Raw genomic sequence first — 22678 nt, 5'->3', positions numbered from 1 at the left:
AGAAGCTCTTCCAGCACTCTACCAACCATTACAACATAAAGCTGTACACAAACACACATACATGCACAAAGCTGTACACTATACACTTAGAAAGAAGTCACCAAAGAAACAAAAAGTTTTTACTTCACTGATACACTGGAACAACGGTCAGCAAACCATGGCCCAAAGATCAAATCCAATTCCTTTCTTGTTTTGTAAATACAGTTATACTGGAGCACAACTACAACCATTCATTTATATACTATGGCCCATAAAACTTAATATTCACTATTTGGCCCTTTACAGAAAAAGTCTGCCCCCCCTTCAACAGCCCCGCAGTTCTAAAAGTGAAAGTGAAAGTCTCTCAATCGTGTCCAACACTTTGTGACCCCATGGACTACACAGTCTATGGAATTCTCCAGGCCAGAATACTGGAGTGGGTAGTCGTTCCCTTCTCCAGGGGATCTTCCGAACCCAAGGATCAAATCCAGGTCTCCCGCATTGCAGGCAGATTCTTTACCAACTGAGCGATCAGGGAAGCTAACAGGGAAGCCCTGTTCTAGAAAACTGTCAATTACAGTCCAAAGAACACTTGGAAGCCATAGCAAAAGATGGCTATGGTTCCTACTGATAAAAAAAAAACAACAACAACTCTCTTTCCCTTTACCTTCATCCTTTTCTTTTCTTAGGGGGAAAAAAAAAACACTCTTAGAAAAATCATCAGTCTGTTCAGTCACTCAGTCATGTCCAGCTCTTTTCAATCCCATAGACTGCAGCACGCCTTGTCCATCACCAATTCCCGGAGTTTACTCAAAGTCATGTCCATTGAGTCAGTGATACCATCCAACCATCTTATCCTCTGTCGTCCCCTTCTCCTCCCGCCTTCAATCTTTCCCAGCATCAGGGTCTTTTCAGATGAGTCAGTTCTTCGCATCAGGTGGCCAAAGTATCGGAGATTCAGCTTCAGCATCAGTCCTTTCAATGAACATTCAGGACTGATCTCCTTTAGGATGGATTGGTTGGATCTCCTTGCAGTCCAAGGGACTCTCAAGAGTCTTCTCCAACACCACAGTGCAAAAACATCAATTCTTTGGCACTCAGCTTTCCTTATAGTCCAGTTCTCCAGGCACTGTGTCTATCAAATCTAATCCCTTGAATCTATTTCCCACTTCCACCGTATAATAGTAAGGGATATGATTTAGATCATACCTGAATGGTGTAGTGGTTCTCCCTACTTTCTTCAATTTAAGTCTGAATTTGGCAATAAGGAGTTCATGAGCTGAGTCACAGTCAGCTCCTGGTCTTGTTTTTGCTGACTGTATAGAGCTTCTCCATCTTTGGCTGCAAAGAATATAATCAATCTCATTTCGGTACTGACCATCTGGTTATGTCCAGAAAAATCATACACCCTCTAAAATCTGTATCATCATTCTTTTGAAAACAAAGAACAGATGTTTCAGTGATGGTACTCATTAAGAACTTCTCAGCACTGGTGGAAAAGTTAGAGGGGGCAGAGGGAGGGAGATCAGGGTGGAGGCAGGTATCACTTAACCCCTCTCCTTTACTTCTTCCAACTGTCTCATTTCTCACACAAGTGAATGATGCTTTTACACCCCAAAGCATGAGGGAAGCAAGTATTTAAAACTTCCTAGACGGCAGAGCCTGGTGGGCTGCCATCTATGGGGTCGCACAGAGTCGGATATGACTGGAGCGACTTAGCAGAAGCAGCAGAATGCTCCACCTACTGCAATTAAGAGAAAAAAAGCAATCTACCTCAAATCACACCTGACCAAACTTTGATTAAGAAAAAAAAAAGAATAGATTAGAAAGCAGAGTTCCTATACAGCATAGCTGATTACAATAAAAATATAAACGAATCCCAGGTGCAGAGAGCTTGAGTCATTCAGCAAGTGAAAACAGTTGCTGAACTAAAATAAACAGTTCAACATTTCTCAATAAGCTTCAATCCTCAGCTCTGTATCAGTCCCTTGAGAACACAGGCCCTACATGGTGGCCTTAGAAATAAGCCCCCCGGAGCTCCCACTGTGGAAGCAGAGCTAGCTCATAAATGCCAGCTGTCACCCTCTAGAGCCACCACTGAAAAAGTCATGCCTGCCTGGCCTGTGCCCAGTTAATGACCAAGCACCACAGAGGTACCCATTCCCACAGGACAGGGTTCCCTCTGAAGGGGCAACTTTGGTTCGAGGACATCCTGTCAGGGGAAGCTTTCTAAAAACAGCGCTGTAGCCTGAGTGCTTCCTACCCACCCTTCTCTCCTCTCTCCTTTCCCTCCCTATTCCTATTCCTTCTTTACCTTTACACTTTCCCCCAATAAATTCCAACTCACTTAATCCCATCTTGGTATCTGCCTCTCAAAGGATCCAAGATCTCGATTATACCAACACCCTAGCCTCTAGATCCCTTAAGTTTAGATATGGTCCCTAATTGCCTCCCAGAAACTCATCACTGCTTCCAGATAGTTTTAAACATAGCTTCTGTATATTATTCCTACTGTTGGTGTAACAAATCAACAAAAACAGTGACTTACACCAATATTTATTTGTTAACTTACAATTCTGCAAGTCAGAAGGCCAAAACCAGTCTCACTCAGCTAAAATTAATGTGTTGGCAGGGCTGCATTCTTTTGGGCAACTTCAGGAAGAGAACCCATTTCCTTGCTTTTTCCAGCTCCTAGAGGCTGCCCACATCCCTTGGCTTATGGTCCCCTTTGTAGTTCTGAAAACCCGGCCAGCATGGCAGTCAAGTCTCTCAGTTCACAGCCTCCAGACACTGACTCTTCTGCCTCCCTCCTGCACGTTTAAGGACCCCTCGATAGTTACACTGGGTCCACTTGGATAATCCAGATCAGTCAACACATTTTAAAGTCAGCAATCCTTGCCATATAACTTAATCACAGGTCTGGGGGTAGGATGCTGACATCTCTAGAAGGTCATTATTCTACCTACTACAGCCTTCGAAGCCATTCGGTCTACTTGCAACTCCCTTCTTCAACTTCACCTGAGGCCAATTCTGAAACATATATCATATTCCAAGGAGTAGGCCCCCTCAAAGAACACCACACATTTTCACAGTTTTTTGTATTTCTTCATGTTGCTCTCTCCACCTACAATGTCTGTGGCCAATCTTTTCTACCTGGAGAACACATCATTCAAGAACCAGCTCCACTCATGGCTACCACAAACTGCTATACAGTCCGTGCCCTACACAAAGCTATCTGGTAAGGCTGAGGTGTGGAAGCTGAAATTCAGCCCATTTTCAGCTCCACAGGCCAGGCCTGAGGCTGCGACCACCAAAAGGAAGGGTAGCATGCCCAGAGGAAAACACCTTTCTCTCAATCATAGGGCCAAAATGGGCTCTGCACAGAAAAACTGAACCTTTCCCTTAATTATACTATTCCCTTACTCCACAGCACTGTACATATTTACTATCATTACATTTGGCAAAAATGTATCAATCCCACCCCACCTCCTGAGGGATACAGACGGGGATTTTTTTCCCCACCTACTTTTACCTATGCTTCAACAACTACCTGTCAAATTGTTTCAAATATCTCTGAATCAGTTGTTCAGCATTTCACCAGAGAGGCTACTAAACACCACCTGTGTACTGTCCAATGTAGTAAAACTGTAATGCACAAATGCTACCATCTGAGAAGCCATATGCTGAGGGTATGCCCCAATCTGCTCTGACTGTATCCCAGGACTGCTAACCCAGGCAACTGATTTCATACTGCATTTATTTCTTAAGAAAATATTTCTAAAATTAAAAAATAAATAAAAACAAGACTTGGTGGGAAAAAACTGCTCCTTCAACTTAGTGAAAAGACTGGGATTTAAACATTTGTGTGCAAAGCAGTAAAACATGGTAATTTGGAGCCCTGGCATCAAACCTATGTCTCCTGGATTAGAACTTTTTCATTTACTGTTTAATATTGTGCCAATTATTGCTGTGTCTTAAAGTTTCATAACATATAATGGGAACAATCTCATAGGGTTGTTTGCTGTGAGGATATGGCAAGTCAACAAGTATAAAAGCTTGATAAATGTTAGTAAATATTATTAAAACAAGAGATCAAAACGAGTGGATCCATGTTACCAAGCAGAGTAAAGTCACCTGGAAAAGGCCAGAGTGCACCAAACATCTAAACACTAAGGGCCTTCTTAAGGACAAGCACTGTGGGACCCATCTTTGGGGAGAGCACAGGGAGTGTATCAATGGCCCAGTGGAAGAGCTGACAAACAAGTTAAAGGCAGTCATCACAGCCTGCTGATGACATAATAAAGGCATACACAAAAAGCTACAGACACACAAGAGCCCTAACCCTACCTGCGGAGGTCAGGAAGAAAACTTGGTGGTAAATCTTGGAGGACAACTAGGTGTCCTCAGGGCGAGAGAAATGGGACTCCTCACTGCAAGCAGTGGAAACACCAAGGAGTCTAGCCAACTCACAATAGCGCAGGTTGCTCTTTCATGTGCCTACCACATACCACTTGGCTTATATACGTGACCTCATTTGAGCCCTACAATGTTTTCAGTGGTTAATAATCTCTGTTGAATAAAGAAATTGAGACAGAGGAACATTAAGAAATTTGGCTAGTAAACACTTAAAACTGAGTGAGATTTAAACCATGTCTGCCTGATCATAAGGAACTTACCCTTTCACTGGACTAGAATATGCTGACATGTTGAAGTGTTTGACTGAAAATAATTGTGAGCCAAGAAGAACTTTAATCAGGAGTAATAGTGGACTGGGATTTCATCTTGGAAAGAATCATTCTAGCAGCAATATGGAGACTAGATTAGAAAGCAGTAAGACCTAAGGGACAAACCCCACCACCTGCTTTAGTAACTGAAGGTTTGTGATGCCCGTTTAAGTATTTACAAGGCAAGCTTTTGTGTTACAATGGCAGAGTTGACTAGTTTCACCCTTACAGCCTGCAAAACTAAAACCACTGACTATTCTGTCCTGTCTACAGACCCCCATTACAAGCAATAGCTCCTGTGGTAACCCAGGCAAGGGATGACGGAGCCTGAACTAAGGCAAACAGTGGGGATGGAGAAGTATCTGAGAAACTGAAGAAGCAGGGCTGATCACCAGCGTGACTAACAGAATATGAGTGGTAAGATGGAAGCCTCCGGGATTAATCCTAGGTTTCCAGCTCAGCAGTCTGCTTAGACTGGGGCTGGGATGTGGTAGCTTCCCAGGCGGCAGTAGTGGTAAAGAACCCACCTGCCAATACAGGAGACATAAGAGACTCAGGTTAGATCCCCGGGTCAGGAAGATTCCCTGGAGGAGGGCAGGGCAACAATTCCAGTACTCTCGCCTGGAGAATCCGATGGACCGAGGAGTATGGCAGGCTACAGTCCATGGGGCTGCAAAGAGTCAGACAGGACTGAAGCAACTTAGCACACCGAATGTGGTAGCCTAAATAACAATCCCCAAATATATATCTTACATGACAAAAGTGACTTTCCACAGTGATTAAGATCTTGTCATGGGAGATTATCCTCAATTATCTGAGTAGACCCTAAATGTGATCAAAGCACCCTTACAGAAAAAGGACATAGGTACATGTGACACAGAACAGAAGGCAGTGGGTCTGTGGAGGCAGAAGTTGGCCTTACGCAGCCACAGGCCAAGGAAAACAGCCACCAGAAGCTACGAAAGGCAAGAAACAGAAGTTCCCCTACAGCCTCTAGAGGGAGTGTGTCCCCACTGACACCTTGATTTCAACCCAGTTAAACTATTTCAGACTTCTAGCTTCCAGAACTGTGACAGAATAAATTTCTGCTGTTTTAAGTCACCATGTTTGTGGTTAATTTGCCATGGTGGCAATATGGAAATAATATACAGACTGCGAATTTAGGAGAAAAAGATAATGAACTCAGTTTTAGATTGGTGGCATTTAAGGTATTTTATGACACAGTTAAATAAAGGTGTCCAGTAGCATCGGGGCGGGGGGGGGTGGGGGGGGGGATGATATGAAGTCAGAATAGCTCTGGGTAGAATACAAGGAGTCACAGAAATAAGCCTTGGGATTACATAAGAGAACAGAACAGTGAGAAGAAGTAATGGTTGAGGCTCTCCTCCAGAAGCAATTTCAGTCAGATGAAGAAGGGCCCAAAATGTAATCTAAGAGTAATTTACCTTACAATGGCTTCTTGAGATGCTGTGCATACAGTGGTAGTAATAAAAATATAACAGGTAATATGTGGAAAATTTATGTGTCAGACATTGTGCAGCACACTTTACACGCATACTTACTAACCACTCATAACTTTCAAACTTGGGAAAGCAGTACAGCAAGGCCATAAACTGTCACCCTGCCTATTTAACTTATATGCAGAGTATATCACGCAAAACACCAGGCTAGATGAACCCCAGGCTGGAATCAAGATCGCCAGGAGAAATATCAACCACCTCAGATACGTAGATTATACCACTCTAACGGTAGAAAATGAAGAGGAACTAAAGAGCCTCCTGATGAGGGTGAAAAATGAGAGTGGAAAAGCCGACCTAAAACTTAACATTCAAAAAACTAAGATCATGGCATCCAGCACATGAAGGAGAAAAAGTGGAAACAGTGACAGATTTTATTTTCTTGGGCTCCAAAATCACTGTGGACGGTGACTGTAATCATGAATTTAAAAGACACTTGCTCCTTGGAAGGAAAGCTATGACCAACCTAGACAGCATATTAAAAAGCAGAGACATAATTTTGCCAACAAACATCCATCTATTTAAGCTATAGTCTTTCCAGTATCATGTACAGATGTGAAAGTTGGACCATAAAGAAGGCTAAGCACCAAAGAATTGATGCTTTCGAATTGTGGTGCTGGAGAAGACTCTTGAGAGTCCCTAGGACTGCAAGGAGATCAAACCAGTCAGCCCTAATGGCAGTCAACCCTAAATATTCACTGGAAGGACCACTGCTGAAGCTCCGATACTTTGGCCACCTGATGTGAAGAGCCAACTCATTGGAAAAGACCTTGATGCTGGGAAAATTGAAGGCAAAAGAGAAGGGAGAGGCAGAGGATGGTTAGATAGCATTACCAACTCAGTGGACATGAATTTGAGGAAACTTCAGATGACAGTGAGCTTCCAAGGTGGTTTAGATGGTAAAGAATCCGCCTGCAATGTGGGAGACCTGGGTTTGACCTGGGAAGATCCCCTGGAGGAGGGCATGGCAACCCACTCCAGTATTCTTGCCTAGAGAATCCCATGGACAAAGGAGCCTGGTGGGCTACAGTCCATGGGGTCACAAAGAGTCAGACACGACTTAGAGACTGAATAACAAGAATAATCATAACTAATGAAGGTAGATACAATTATTCCTTTTAAAGACAAGAAAAGAGAAGCAGAGTAACTTGCCCAGAGTCACTCATCAGGTGAGCAAAGGTGAGGTGCGCATGCACGTTCAGTCGTGTCTGACTCTTTGCAACCCCACAGGTAAGCACAAACCAGAACCAAACCATCATAACTTAAAACCCCCAATCACACACCCACAAATATGTGTGTGTGTGTGTATATATATACTTAACCCCAAAACAAACTCTAAGCTTCATCTAACCTTCAATTCAGTCGTTCAATCATGTCCAACTCTTTGCAACCCCATGAATCGCAGCACATCAGGCCTCCCTGTCCATCACCAATTCCTGGAGTTTACCCAAACTCATGTCCATCGAGTCCTCACTTTTGATCTAAGGGTTATTTAAGCAAAAGCTATACCAACATGACACATGATGACTTTCCAGATATGTCCCACATGTTAAATCCCTGATTACACTGCACTGAAAAGAAGCAATCACTGAAAGGCTGAGTGAGGCAGGTGAAGGCCAACAGACACAAAATTTACAGGGAAGGAAAAGAAAGGGTAGTGGCAGTCCCAAGGAGCCTGAGCAGGTAAGAGAAGTCAAGAAGTCAAAATGATAACTACAGGGATGTTCATCTGGGAACATCAGCTACATTGTAGGATGGTAACGTATCAGAAATGGACCAGGAATCCAGCTTTTCTGTGGCAATTCTCAGATGGGGACATGTAACAAGCTGCTGTCCTTCAGTTGAGAAAATGAAATAAGTATATTAAGGATGGGTGATGTTCAGAGACGCAACTCTGGCATAATGGTTAAAAGCAAAGGCTTCGGAATCAGAGATATGAGTCTTGGTTCCAATCCCACACCACTTAATACATGTGAGAGCTAAAGACAAGTTTCTTATTCTCCTGGATCCTCAAGGTTCTCATCTGTAAAAGGGAAATAAGACCCAATACCTCAGATCAAGTCAAATAATTAATGTAAACCACATGGTGAGTGGCTTACAATGTGTCATTATTTACCATTAGGTTGTATTATTTTTATGAACATTACAAAATCACTGCAGATGGGGACTGAAGTCATGAAATTAAAAGATGCTTGTGCCTTGGAAGGAAAGTTATGACCACCCTAGACAGCATATTAAAAAGCAGAGACATTACTTAACCAACCAAGGTCCGTCTAGTCAAAGCTATGATTTTTCCAGTAGTCATGTATAGATGTGAGAGTTGGACTATGAAGAAAGTTGAGCGCCGAAGAATTGATACTTTTGAACTGCGGTGTTGGAGAAGACTCTTGAGAGTCCCTTGGACTGCAAGGAGAGCCAACCAGTCCATCCTAAAGGAAATCAATCCTGAATATTCACTGGAAGGACTGATGCTGAAGCTGAAACTCCAATACTTTGGCCACCTGATGCGAAGAACTGACTCATCTGAAAAGAGCCTGATGCTGGGAAAGATTAAAGGCAGGAGGAGAAGGGGACGACAAAGGATAAGATGGTTGGATGGCATCACCGACTCAATGGCCAAGAGTCTGAATAAACTCCGGGAGTTGGTGATGGGCAGGGAGGTCTGGCGTGCTGCAGTAGTCCTGGGGTCACAAAGAGTCGGACACGACTGAGCGACTGAACTGAACTGATAACTATAATAGCAATTAATCTCCTTATGCTTAAGCACTACTACATTTTCCCCATTTTATCAAAACCATTGTAGTGAGCCAGAGGGCGGCCTGGTCGGTCAGGAGGCCTGGGCTTGGCACCCAGCAGACCACCTGTGGCCTCAACGGAGCCCCCGGAGGCACCTCTCATCCCACCCCCTTCTCCTGCTCCCCAGGCAAGGTCCCAGTGACCGGTCGGCCCGCTCGCCCATGCGGCCCAGTGCAGCAAGGACATGCGGCCCCGCGCCCCCTCCCCGGCGCCGGCCTCACCTTTTCGTAATTCTGCATGAGGCGGCTGATAACCTCGCGCTCGACCTGCCACTCGGGTTTCTTCAGCTGCTTCCTCAACTGCTTCTTTTGGCTCTGCTTGTGGCTGTGTTTCTTCTTCCAACGATTGAAGCTCCGCACCGGGTCGGGCCGGGCTCCCGTAGCCCGAGAGTCCGCGGTTTTTCCCATCGCGGCGGCGACGGCGACAGCCCACAGCTCGGTGAGACTTGAGACCTCTCGGGCCAGGCGCGGAGATCACGCACTGAGAGGACGCGGAACCGGCGTGGGGCGAGAGCACGAATGCGCAGGCGCGAAACCAGAAGCCCACCCCCCGCCCTGAGCTTTTAAAACCGGGGCACGCGCCGTCCACGGCCAGGGAAAACTGGATGGTGATTGGCGACTTGGAATTCGCGGGGCGGAGCGAATGAGTCTCTGGTGGAAGTAGAGGCGGAGCAGTCTGAGGAAGAGGACGGGGCTGAGTGGCTCCTAAAGCATGCCGTCGCTTTAAATAGGCGCACGAGCCCTGCTTGCTGTTACTATGGTGACGTCATACAACTTAACTCTTAAAAGGCTGTTACTTTGCCCTGCGTTTTCCTTGGAAAACCGCAGGCTAACACACATCCCCCAAACCCCAGTATACATGCACACAAAATCTGTGGATTAGAATTGTGATCCTCGTTTTGCACGTTTCAGCCCGGGGAGCGGAATGATTTGCTATTGTGTTAATTCTTTGTTGTTGTTTTTTAATATTTTACCCTCTAAGTATAGAGTCTGTGGGGTTTCCAGGTGGCTCAATGGTGAAAAATACACCTAGGAGACCCAAGTTCATTCCCTGGGTCGGAAAGATCCCCTGGAGCAGAAAACGGCAACCCACTCCAGTATTCTTGCCTGAAAACTCCCATAGGCAGAGGAGCTTGGCGGGCTACAGTCCATGGGGTGGCAGAGTCCGACACGACTGAACGAGTGAGCACGTACATAGTCTTTATTCCATTGCACTAATAGTTGCATGTATGCTTTTGAAATCCAACTTCAATTTTGAACGTTTAACATTTTGCTGACATACAGTTTCATTCTCTTTATCATTTCTTGAAACATGATAAATACCAATCTTTGCACCTATTTGCATTTTTTTCATTCATTGATAGTTTTCAATAAGAACAAATTCCTTCAAGGTACAATAAACAGAATCTAATAAGTTTTCACTATTTTAGAAAGTTTCTATTTTTAAAAAAGTTTCCAAAACTTCCACCTGTGCTGCTTATTTTTATTTTTTAATATGTATTTATTTGACTGTGTTGGGTCTTCGTTGCAATATATAACATAAGAGCTTTGTATTTATCTCAAATGTGTAAAAGTTCGAAAGAGTATATACCCCCCAAAACTGCTAAATTTCAACATTGACTATTTTTGCCTAATGACATTTTATGAGAACAAAGAAACAGGCACTATTACATAATCATCTAATTGCTAAATTATTGTGATAAAATATGTACTTTGGGGATCTTATTTTGACTGCAGAATCAGAGGATGCCCCCCCTTTTTTAAAAAAACAAATCTGAGTTTTAACAAATAACAAATGTTGGTAAGAATGTAGGAAAAAGGAAACCCTCATACAGTGTTGGTGGGAATGTAAATTGGTGCAGCTGGGAAACATTATGGAGGTTTCTCTAAAAAAAGAACAATCATAGGACCCAGCATTCCACTTCTGGGTATGTATCTGGAAAAAAGAAAAAGCATTAGTTCAAAAAGATACATGCACCCCAATGTTCATAGCAACATCATTCACAATTGTCAAGATATGGCAGCAACCTATATATCCATCAAGAGATGAATGAATAAACAAGTGGTAGTGTACATACATACATGTACATATATATACACATATATATACACACACACACAAACATATGGTTATATGATGGAATATACATATACAATGTATATCCCATCCATATAAAATGGAATATTGCTCAGCCATAAAGAAAGAATGAAATTTTGCCATTTGCAGCAATGTGTATGGACTTGGAGCACATTAAGCGAAGTGAAATAAGTCAGACAGAAAGACAAACACTATATGATATAACTTATATGTGGAATCTAAAAAGCACAACAAACCAGTGGATAAAATAAAAAAGAAGCAGGCTCACAGATATAGATGACAAACTAGTGGTCACCAGTGGGGAGAAGGAAGTGAGGAGAGGCAACATAGGGGTAGGTGATTAAGAGGCACCAACTATTTAGGTTTAAAATAAGCCACAAGTACAACGTAGGAAATATAGCCAATATGCTATAATAACTATCAATGAGTGTAACCTTTAAAATTGTGGCTCGTTATATTGTACACCTTTAATTTATATAATATTGTACATCAATGATACTTCAATTTTAAAAACTTGATAATTTTACTAAAATATGTTTCAGAGTTAACTGCAACCAGTCAATTTTTTTCCAGGCACAGAATCTCTTTAACAGTAGTTCTTTGTTTAAGTTTTTCTGCTGTCTATAATATAACTGCTTCTTTACATTGTTGCTGAAATTAAATATTACTTAATTTCAAGAAAGTCCCACAACGGCTGAATAACTTGGCCTAGGAAGATAAAAGATGATTCCATCTAAATCCTCTTATCACGTAAAAATAGCAAACAATTTATGGTAAATCAATTCAATTATATGTCAACTTTTTACTGAAAAGGAAATTAACAAAGCATATGTTTGTTCAGAAAAAAGAAATCCCTCTGCTTCTTTGTATCTTATCAACATCATCAGTCTGAAGTCATTCTTAGGGCGCAATACTTCTTTGGAATTTCAGAAACTGCATCTTAAGTTGGTTCCATCTTCTTTAATTCATTTCCTCTAAAACTGGCAGAGCCAACCTGCAAACACCTTAATCCAGAGAGCCAGAGGTTATGAAACCTCTCTGACATTTTCAACAACAAAAATATATCTGCCTAACTGGCTAGAATACATAAACTATTTAATAGAAGACCAAGAAATTCTGGCCCACCACAGCTGCTCTGTTGCAAGCCACAGTCAGGAGTCATGAATCAATTAGCTTGTCTATGCACACATTTGTTCGTAAGGAGAGAAATGCCTGTACTCTGAAAACTATCAGATGCTGGTGAAAGAAATCAAAGAAGACGTAAACAGATGGAAAGATATACCATGTTCATGGATTGGAAGAATCAGTATTATTCTTAATACTGATTATTAAGTTATTTCTCAATCAAAATAACTATACTACCCAAGGCAATCTACAGATTCAGTGCAATCCCTATGAAATTACCAGTGGCATTTTTCACAGAAATAGAACAAAAAAATCTCAAAATTTGTATAGAGACACAGAAGACTCCAAATAGCCAAAACAATCTTGAAAAAGAAAAACAGAGCTGGAGGAATCAGGCTTCCTGACACCAGACTATACTGCAAAGCTCGAGTCATCAAAACAATTTGGTACTGGCACAAAAATAAAAATATAGATCAATGGAGCAGGATAGAAAATCCAGAAATAAGCCCACACACCCGTGGTCAGTTAATCTACGAGGAAGGAGGCAAGACTACACAATACAAGAAAGACAGTCTCTTCAACAAATGGTGCTGGGAAAACTAGAGAGTTGTATGTATAAAAAATGAAATTAAATCATTTTTAATACACAAAATAAGCTCAAAATGAATTAAAGATCTAAATGTGAGACCAGACACTATAAAACTCCTAGAGGAAAACATAGACAGAACACTCTGACATAAATCACAGCAACATCTTTTTCAATCCATCTCCCAGAATAATGGAAATAAAAGCAAAAATAATCAAATGGGACCTACTTAAACTCAAAAGCTTTTGTGCAACAAAGGAAACAATAAATAAAAAGGAAAGGAACCCACAGGTTGGGAGAAAATATTTGCAAATGATGTGACTGATAAGGGATTAGTCTCCAAAATTTACAGATTATGATACTTAATAGCATCAAAATAAACAACCCACTCAATAAATGGACAAAAGAACTGAATGGACATTTCTCCAAAGAGGACATACAGATGGACAATAGGCACATGAAAAGATGTTCAACATCGCTAGTTATTAGAGAAATGCAAATCAAAACTACAATGAGATATCACCTCACACAAGTCAGAATGGCTATCATCAGATAATCCACAAAAAACAAATGCTGGAGAGGGTGTGAAGAGGAGGGAACCCTCCTCCACTGTTGGTGGGAATGTAAACTGGTACAGCCACTATGTAAAACAGTATGGAGGGTCTAAATAGACTAAACTAAATATTGAGCTACCATATGACCCTGCAAGCCCACTCCTGGGCATATATCCAGAGAAAAACATGGCCCGAAATGATACATTCACCTCACTGTTCATTGCACCACTGTTTACAATAGCCCAGACATGGAAACAACCTAAATGTCCATTGACAGAGGAATGGATAAGGAAGATGAGGTACAGGTACACAATGGAATATTACTCAGCCATAAAAAGAATGAAATCAGGCCATTTACAGCAACATGGATGGACCTAGAGAGTGTCATACTAAGTGAAGTAAGTTAGAGAAGGAGAAATATAATTGACATCCCTTTTATGTGGAATCTAAAAAGAAATGATACAGATGAACTTACTTATGAAACAGAAAGAGACTCACAGACTTAGAAAACAAATTCATGGTTGCCAGGTGGAAGGAATAGCTAGGGACTTTGGGAAGCTCATATCCACACTCCTATATTTCAAATGGATAACCAATGAAAACCTATTGTATAGCACATGGAACTCTGCTCAAGGTTATGTGCCAGACTGGATGGGAGAGGGGTTTAGGGGAGAATGGATACATGTACATGTATGGCTGAGTTCCTTCACTGATCACCTGAAACTATCACAACATTGTTAATTAGCTACCCCCCAACACAAAATGGTTTTGGTGTTAAATAAATAGATAACACTAAAAAATATTCTAATTCTGCAAGTATGAAGTAGAAACTAAACAATCTGATGTGATCAGCCAGATCAACCAGTCTGCACAGTGCTTTTTGTGAACCTCTGATCTAATAGATTATAATTAATCATAACAACCGGGACTGTCCTGATGGCTCAAATGGTAAAGAATCTGCCTGCAATGCGGGAGACTCGGGTTTTATCCGTGAGTCAGGATGATCCCTTGGAGGAAGGCATGGCAACCCATTCCATTATTCTTGCCTGCATGTTTCCACGGACAGAGGAGCCTGACAGGCTGCAGTCCACGGCATCACAAAGAGCTGGATACAACTCTGCAACTTTCACTTCACTTCATAATAATTGAAGCTGATTATAATTATATATATGATTTGAATCAATTCCAGTTTAATGCCACTGAGGTTGCACCATAATAAAACTTGGAAAGAGTAACATGTGAAAAGAAAATAGTAATGAATATTTTCCATATGCCCTTGAATCACATTTGAGCCATAGAAAACACTAACAGACTAACAAAACCATCTCCACTCATGGATGTTATCAATAAAACTCACTAGCTCTCACACATAAGGATTCTGATAGAGGAGTCTACTAATAAAAATACTTGAGTGCTCATGCTCTAATCATTTGTATGAAAGGAAGTAATCCTCTATCACATTTTTCACTTTAGTGAGAAATTGGAATTTAGGTCTTTTTAGTTGGTCTGTGGGGAGAAGGCAATGGCAACCCACTCCAGGACTCTTGCCTGGAGAATCCCAGGGACGGAGGAGCGTGGTGGGCCGCAGTCCATGGGGTCGCTAAGAGTCGGACCTGACTGAGCGACTTCACTTTCACTTTTCACTTTCACGCACTGGAGAAGGAAATGGCAACCCACTCCAGTATTCTTGCCTGGAGAATCCCAGGGACGGGGGAGCCTGGTGGGCTGCCGTCTATGGGGTCGCACAGAATCAGACACGACTCACGCGACTTAGCAGCAGCAGCAGCAGCAGCAGCAGCAGCAGCAGCAGCAGTTGGTCTATGGGGTCGCACAGAGTCTGACACAACTGAAGCGACTTGGCAGCTGCTGCTGCTAGTGGTCATGGCCAGCAGGTGGCAGTCTAGGACCACGTGCTATCTTTCTCTTATGGGTTCAGTTCAGTTCAGTTCAGTCGCTCAGTCGTATCCGACTCTTTGCGACCCCATGAATTGCAGCACGCCATTACGGTTAGACTACAAAGTGAAAGAGGAGAGTGAAAAAGTTGGCTTAAAGCTCAACATTCAGAAAACGAATATCATGGCATCTGGTCCCATCACTTCATGGGAAATAGATGGGGAAACAGTGGAAACAGTGTCAGACATTATTTTGTGGGGGGGGGCTCCAAAATCACTGCAGATGGTGACTGCAGCCATGAAATTAAAAGACGCTTGCTCCTTGGAAGGAAAGTTATGTCCAACCTAGATAGCATATTCAAAAGCAGAGACATTACTTTGCCAACAAAGGTCTTTCTAGTCAAGACTATGGTTTTTCCTGTGGTCATGTATGGATGTGAAAGTCAGACTGTGAAGAAAGCTGAGTGCCAAATAATTGATACTTTTGAACTGTGATGTTGGAGAAGACTCTTGAGAGTCCCTTGGACTGCAAGGAGATCCAACCAGTCCATGCTACAGGAGATCAGCCCTGGGTGTTCTTCGGAAGGAATGATGCTAAAGCTGAAGCTCCAGTACTTTGGCCACCTCATGTGAAGAGTTGACTCACTGGAAAAGACTGGTGCCGGGAGGGGTTGGGGGCAGGAGGAGAAGGGGATGACAGAGGTGGCTGGATGGCATCACCGACTCTTTGGACGTGAGTTTGAGTGAACTCCAGGAGTTGGTGATGGACAGGGAGGCCTGGCATGCTACGATTCATGGGGTCTCAAAGAGTCGGACACGACTGAGCGACTGAACTGAACCGAACTGAACTGATTAGGGTTATACTAAATAAAATATGAGGTTTTTCCTGGTTTGTGGCCGCCGGGGGCAGGGAGTGGGAAGTCTTCCTTGCTGTACTTAGCTTTTAGCTTTTCTCCAGTTGCAGCACACAGGGGCTACTCTTCATTGCAGTGTGTAGGCTTCTCATTGCTCTAGGCATGCTGGCTCAGTAGTTGCAGTGTACTGGCTAGTTGTCCAGCCACAAATAGAATCTTCCTGAACCAGGGATTGAACTCATGTCCTCTGTATTGGCAGATGGATTCTTAACCACTGGATCACCAGGGATGCCCTAATCTGAGTTTTTACAGCCAACACGTAGTTGGTTTTCCTGTGAGTTTATCTGCCTCTGTAACAATAAGCTTTTAGAACATGGCCTACAATTAGTACTCCTCAAATTATCTAAAATACTTTTGAATTATTTCTTCTATCGCATTATTTTCATTTAAAAGTAACTGCCAACATTTATTGAACATCTAATAAGTGCTATGCATTGCTGGATTCATAACATACATTATTTCTAAACCCTACAACAACCCATTTTTCAGATGAGATCACTGAAGCTGCTGCTGCTGCTTCTGCTGCTGCTGCTGCTGCTGTCACATCAGTTGTGTCTGACTCTGTGCGACCCCATAGATGGCAGCCCACCAGGCTCCCCCTTCCCTGGATTCTCCAGGCAAGAATACTGGAGTGGGTTGCCATTTCCTCCTCCAAAACATGAAAGTGAAAACTGAAAGTGAAGTTGCTTAGTCGTGTCCGACTCTTAGCAACCCCTTGGACTGCAACCTACCAGACTCCTCTGTCCACGGGATTTTCAAGGCAAGAGTACTGGAGTGGGTTGCCAGTGCCTTCTCCGATAACTGAAGCTAAGAAAGATTAAATGACATGTCCAGGGTCACTGACCACTGGTATATTCCAGTTTGGCACTGAAAAATATTTCTAATTTCTATCTGTATTATCACTGAACTCCTTTAACCTGTTCTAGGAAGAATTATGAGCTTCACAACAAGTAATTTATCTTCAATTCAGTTTAGTTCAGTCGCTCAGTCATGTCCAACTCTTTGTGACCCCATTGACTGCAGCACACCAGGCCTCCCTGTCCATCACCAACTCCTGGAGTTTACTCAAACTCATGTACATTGAGTCAGTGCTGCCATCCAACTATCTCATCCTCTGTCATCCCCTTCTCCTCCTTCTTTCAATCTTTCCCAGCATCAGGGGCTTTTCCAATGAGTCAGTTCTTCCCATCAGGTTGCCAAAGTATTGGAGATTCAGCTTCAGCATCAGTCCTTCCAATGAATATTCAGGACTGATTTCCTTTCAGATGGACTGGTTGGATCCAGTACTTTGTACTACATATGTACTATTTCTGCATATTTCTACATTTTGTGTGGGTTAAATAAGAATCTTTATCAGGAAATTACCAGTTCAGCTCTGACATGTAGAGAGCTTGGACAGGTTTACTACGACACTGACAAAAAGGCTGAACAAAGTGAAATCTATTACATTTCCTGGACCCATGAGAAAACTGAGTTTGCAGAACAAACCGGCAGCCTAAAATATGGAAAAACAGACAAATTCAAAGCCTCATAGCCAAGATTTGCCTATCTGAAGCAGAAGCTGCTTAAGTCATAAAAATTGGTAGGAAAACTTAGATCATGATTTTGGTGAATTGTTGGAATCTGAATGCAGACTAGCATGAGTAGGAGCCACAGTCTCAGGGCAAAAGGCCTTGGGGTGGGGGGCAGAAGGGAGGGTGGGGAGCAGGGGAGGTGGCCAATCCCACTGGGTTCTCAAAGTAAAGATCTGAGGAAAATGCCCTTGTGAGTCTAGCCAGGGTTAGGGGAAGCATAATTATTATAACAACTTTACCAGAGCCTTGTCCCAGGTTCATGAGGGGAGGACATTCCTCTCACTCCAGCCTTCTCATCTTCCTGTCTCACCTAAAGTGAGGTAAAGACCATCTAAGAATAAATACTTGTGAAAATCATGGGCAAGAGACATAGGCCCAACAAAAGGTTGGCAATGAATTAGAAGATTGTAGACCACACCCCCTTCCTTACACCTTACCACTACTCCAGCAAGGCTCTGGTGTAATAATAATGGGTTATAACTGAAAAAAAAAAAACAAACTGCAAGATACAAGTTCTTCTCTGAGAGAACTTAGGGGAGACCAAGATCAACAGAAGATATAAAATCAAGAACACTAGAGGAATCCGATGCCTTTGGCACCTATAGCTACAGCAAACATTAAACAAAGCTCAACTCCTAGCCAGATGACCATAAATTCTCACACACCTCAGTTCCTGTTACCTAATACAACACACTAGGCTTTCAACAAAAAAATGAAAAGAAATGCCAATATTCAAGAAAAAAAAAAGTCCAAGGAGGTAAAGCAAGTATCAGAACCAAACTTAGATATGAATCAGATGTTCCAAGTATCAGAAAAGGAATTTAAAATAACTATGACTAATATGTTAAAGTCTCTAATCGAAAAAGCAGGCAACATGCAAGAACAGATGAATAATGTAAGCAGACAGAGAGAAATTTTAAGAAAGAATCAGAAGGAAATGCTAGAAATCAGAAACATTGTAAAGGAAACTTTAAAAAAATGTCTTTGATGGGTTTACCAGCAGATTTGACAGCCACGGGAAGAAGATAGTTCAATAAAAACTTGAAGATAAGTCAATAAAAACTCTCCGTGCTGAACTGAATAGAGACAAAACTTGACAATCAGAAAAGTGAATTTTAAAAGTGTCAAGTAATTTTGAAGATATCACAGTAAAAGTAACTAGGGCCCTTGGAGAAATGGCCTATTCTAGGAGTGAGGCAAGAAATAGGCAAGATGAGCCTGGAGCATCTTATAGGATCAGAAAGTAAGCAAGTGCACAAAACACAAACAAAACCCCCAAATGATGGGGTATATCAAAGGGTTACAGGAGTCAACTGGAAGACTTATCAACAGTCAAACCTGGAAAATTTTGATCAAAAATAAAGTTGCATTGGATAGTAACCCAAAGCATAAAATAAATATCCACAAGTCCTTTCTGATATAAATGATTGCTTGATGGAATAAATAAATAAATGGAGGAGAATAGACAAATCTTCCATGCATAAGAATATTAAATAATTTAAGTAGGTACTTACTCTTAAGGAGATGTAGCATAATTCTCCACTCAAATCTGCACTGTCCATGGTGACTTTTTTCGAAAGAGTATAGCATGGAAAAGGAGAGAAAAGAGTAATTTTACAGTAAAGAAACCTGATAACCACTGCCTTAGCCAGGTGATCAGGATTAACAGCAACAGTGATAAGTCACATTCATAGTAGATACTCTTGATGTGGGTCTTCTCTCAAGGCTCAGTTGGTAAAGTATCCACCTGCAATGCAGGAGACACAGTTTCAATCCCCGGATCCAGAAGATCCCCTGGAGCAAGGCACTGAAACCCACTCCAGTATTATTGCCTGGGGGATCCCATGGACCGAGGAGCCTTGTGGGCTACAGTCCAGAGGGTTCCAAAGAGTTGGACACAACTGAGCTACTAGGCACGAACTCACACTTGATGTGATGTAAAGAGAATGGCACTTTGCTGTATACTCTTCCTCCTAAAAATGCGTAATTTCAGTCCAATCATGAGAAGGCAATGGCGACCCACTCCAGTACTACTCCGCCATGGGTGGAGGAGCCTGGTAGGCTGCAGTCCACTGGGTCGCTAAGAGTCGGCCACGGCTGAGCGACTTCGCTTTCACTTTTCCTTTCATGCGTTCAGTTCAGTTCAGTTCAGTAGCTCAGTCGTGCCCGACTCTTTGCGACCCCATGAATCACAGCACGCCAGGCCTCCCTGTCCATCACCAACTCCCGGAGTTCACTCAGACTCACGTCCATCGAGTCCGTGATGCCATCCAGCCATCTCATCCTCTGTCGTCCCCTTCTCCTCCTGCCCCCAATCCCTCCCAGCATCAGAGTCTTTTCCAATGAGTCAACTCTTCGCATGAGGCGGCCAAAGTACTGGAACTTCAGCTTTGGCATCATTCCTTCCAAAGAAATCCCAGGGTTGATCTCCCTCAGAATGGACTGGTTGGATCTCCTTGCAGTCCAAGGGACTCTCAAGAGTCTTCTCCAACACTGCAGTTCAAAAGCATCAAATCTTCGGCGCTCAGCCTTCTTCACAGTCCAACTCTCACATACATACATGACCACAGGAAAAACCATAGCCTTGACTAGACGGACCTTAGTCGGCAAAGTAATGTCTCTGCTTTTGAATGTACTATCTAGATTGGTCATAACTTTTCTTCCAAGGAGTAAGCATCTTTTAATTTCATGGCTGCAGTCACCATCTGCAGTGATTTTGGAGCCCCCCAAAATAAAGTCTGACACTGTTTCTGCTGTTTCCCCATCTATTTCCCATGAGGTGATGGGACCAGATGCCATGATCTTGGTTTTCTGAATGTTGAGCTTTAAGCCAACTTTTTCGCTCTCCTCTTTCACTTTCATCAAAAGGCTTTTTAGCTCCTCTTCACTTTCTGCCATAAGGGTGGTGTCATCTGCATATCTGAGGTTATTGATATTTCTCCCGGCAATCTTGATTCCAGCTTGTGTTTCTTCCAACCCAGCGTTTCTCATGATGTACTCTGCATAGAAGTTAAATAAGCAGGGTGACAGTATACAGCCTTGATGTACTCCTTTTCCTATTTGGAACCAGTCTGTTGTTCCATGTCCAGTTCTAACTGTTGCTACCTGACCTGTATACAGATTTCTCAGGAGGCATTGAAGAAGGAAATGGCAGCCCACTCCAGTGTTCTTGCCTGGAGAATCCCAGGGACAGGGGAGCCTGGTGGGCTGCTGTCTATGGGGTCGCACAGAGTCGGACACGACTGAAGTGTCTTAGCAGCATGAGAAAATATCAGTAAAACTCCAACTGAAGAATATTCTGTAAAATATTTGACCAGTTCTCCTCGAAGCTGTCAAAGTCATCAAAAATAAGGAAAGTCTGAGACGTTGTTTCAGCCAAGAGGAACATAAAGAGACATCCCAACTAATTGCAATGTGGTATCCTAGATAGGATCCTTTAACACACATACACTGAAGAAATTTGAATAATTTGTAGTTTAGTTTATGTTGTTTTATTAATTGTGACAAATATATTGCAATATGCTAATAATAAGGGAAATTGAGTGTGGTATATGTAAGAACTCTGTGTACTATCTTCACATTAATCCTGTAAATCTAAAGCTGGTCTAAAGGTAAAAGTTTATTTTTAAAGTCTTTATCAGAATTTGCATGTGCATCAGTAAATTATCCTAAATATCTCAAGGTAATAGTACCACAACTGAACCTTTGAGATTGAATTTTTAAGTTGCATAGAAAAGGACTCATTCTACATTCAAAGATGCATGTGAGAAAAAGTTTGCATGCCTGCATTATTAGTTTCTGCATTGTTGTACTGCTAGTCATCTGCAATACAAACAGACAGAAGCTATCATTAGTTATTTTCTTGGGCTCCAAAAACAGATGGTGACTGCAGCCATGAAATTAAAAGAACGCTTGCTCCTTGGAAGAAAAGCTGTGACCAACCTAGACAGCATATTTAAAAGCAGAGACATTACTTTACCAACAAAGTTCCATCTAGTCAAAGCTATGGTTTTTCCAGTAGGCATGTATGGTTGTGAGAGGTGGACCATAAAGAAAGTAGAGCACCAAAGAATTGATGTTTTTAAACTGTCGTATTGGAGAAGACTCTTGAGAGTCCCTTGGACTGCTAAGAGATCAAACCAGTCAATCCTAAAGGAAATCAATCTTGAATATTCATTGGAAGGACTGATGCTAAAGCTGAAGCTCCAATACTTTGGCCACCTGATATGAAGAACTGATTCATTGGAAAAGATCCTGTTGCTGGGAAAGATTGAAGGCAGGAGGAGAAGGTGGGCGACAGAGGATGAGATGGTGGGATGACATCACCGACTCGATGGACATGAGTTTGAGCAAGCTCTGGGAGTTGGTTAAGGAGAAGGAGGCCTGGTGTGTTGCAGTCCATGGGGTTGCAAAGAGTCAGACACGACTGAGTGACTGACTGAAATCATTACTGGCACAGTCTAGATTTTCTAGATTTTTCTCTTACTGGACATGAACTTTGTTGAGCCACTGATGATGATGTTCCAGACAAAGAATGGCACTGCTTGCTTTCGTCTTGCATTCAATGCAGTTAGAAGACAAGGACTCCCTCTTGACTCTTACTCCCTGACCTTCTAGAACATGAGAAGTGCTAGCCCTTGATAATCTGAACATCATTTAAAATCTTGCTTGGGCTGTGGAGGCTTACTTCAAGGTTCTTACGGGGGGTCAAAGATGAGGAGCAGTGATTCTTCAAGAGAGTCACCTTAAAAGATAATGACACCTAAGAACCATCATAACAGTTTAAATCATGTGATATCAAGTTATCTTTGTTATTGACATGAAAGTGATGCCTTGAGTCAGATTCTTATTTAGAGAGCCCAGGATAACAGCCGTCTGGATATTGGGGCCACTGCAATATTTATAACAGTCTTATGAAGG

The 22678-nt window shown here is 42.3% G+C and overlaps 1 protein-coding gene across 1 annotated transcript in view; it reads right to left on the bottom strand.

The window, feature by feature from the left end:
• The window catches only part of DDX10 (DEAD-box helicase 10), a 319725-nt gene extending 304515 nt beyond the window's left edge, over positions 1 to 15210 (bottom strand). Inside the window, exons 1-2 of the mRNA XM_069554961.1 lie at positions 15144 to 15210; positions 9238 to 10951 (exon numbers count right to left, since the gene is read on the bottom strand). Of these exons, the coding sequence (XP_069411062.1) occupies positions 9238 to 9423 (186 nt within the window). The 5' untranslated portion in view covers positions 9424 to 10951; positions 15144 to 15210. The remainder of the gene's footprint in view (positions 1 to 9237; positions 10952 to 15143) is intronic.
• Positions 15211 to 22678: the final 7468 nt, after the last annotated feature.

This window comes from Ovis canadensis, chromosome 15 (assembly GCF_042477335.2).
Source record: "Ovis canadensis isolate MfBH-ARS-UI-01 breed Bighorn chromosome 15, ARS-UI_OviCan_v2, whole genome shotgun sequence".
NCBI classification, from domain to species: Eukaryota; Metazoa; Chordata; class Mammalia; order Artiodactyla; family Bovidae; genus Ovis; species Ovis canadensis.
The sequence above is the reverse complement of the archived record's forward strand: the minus strand, read 5'-3'. Positions and strand labels throughout refer to the sequence as shown.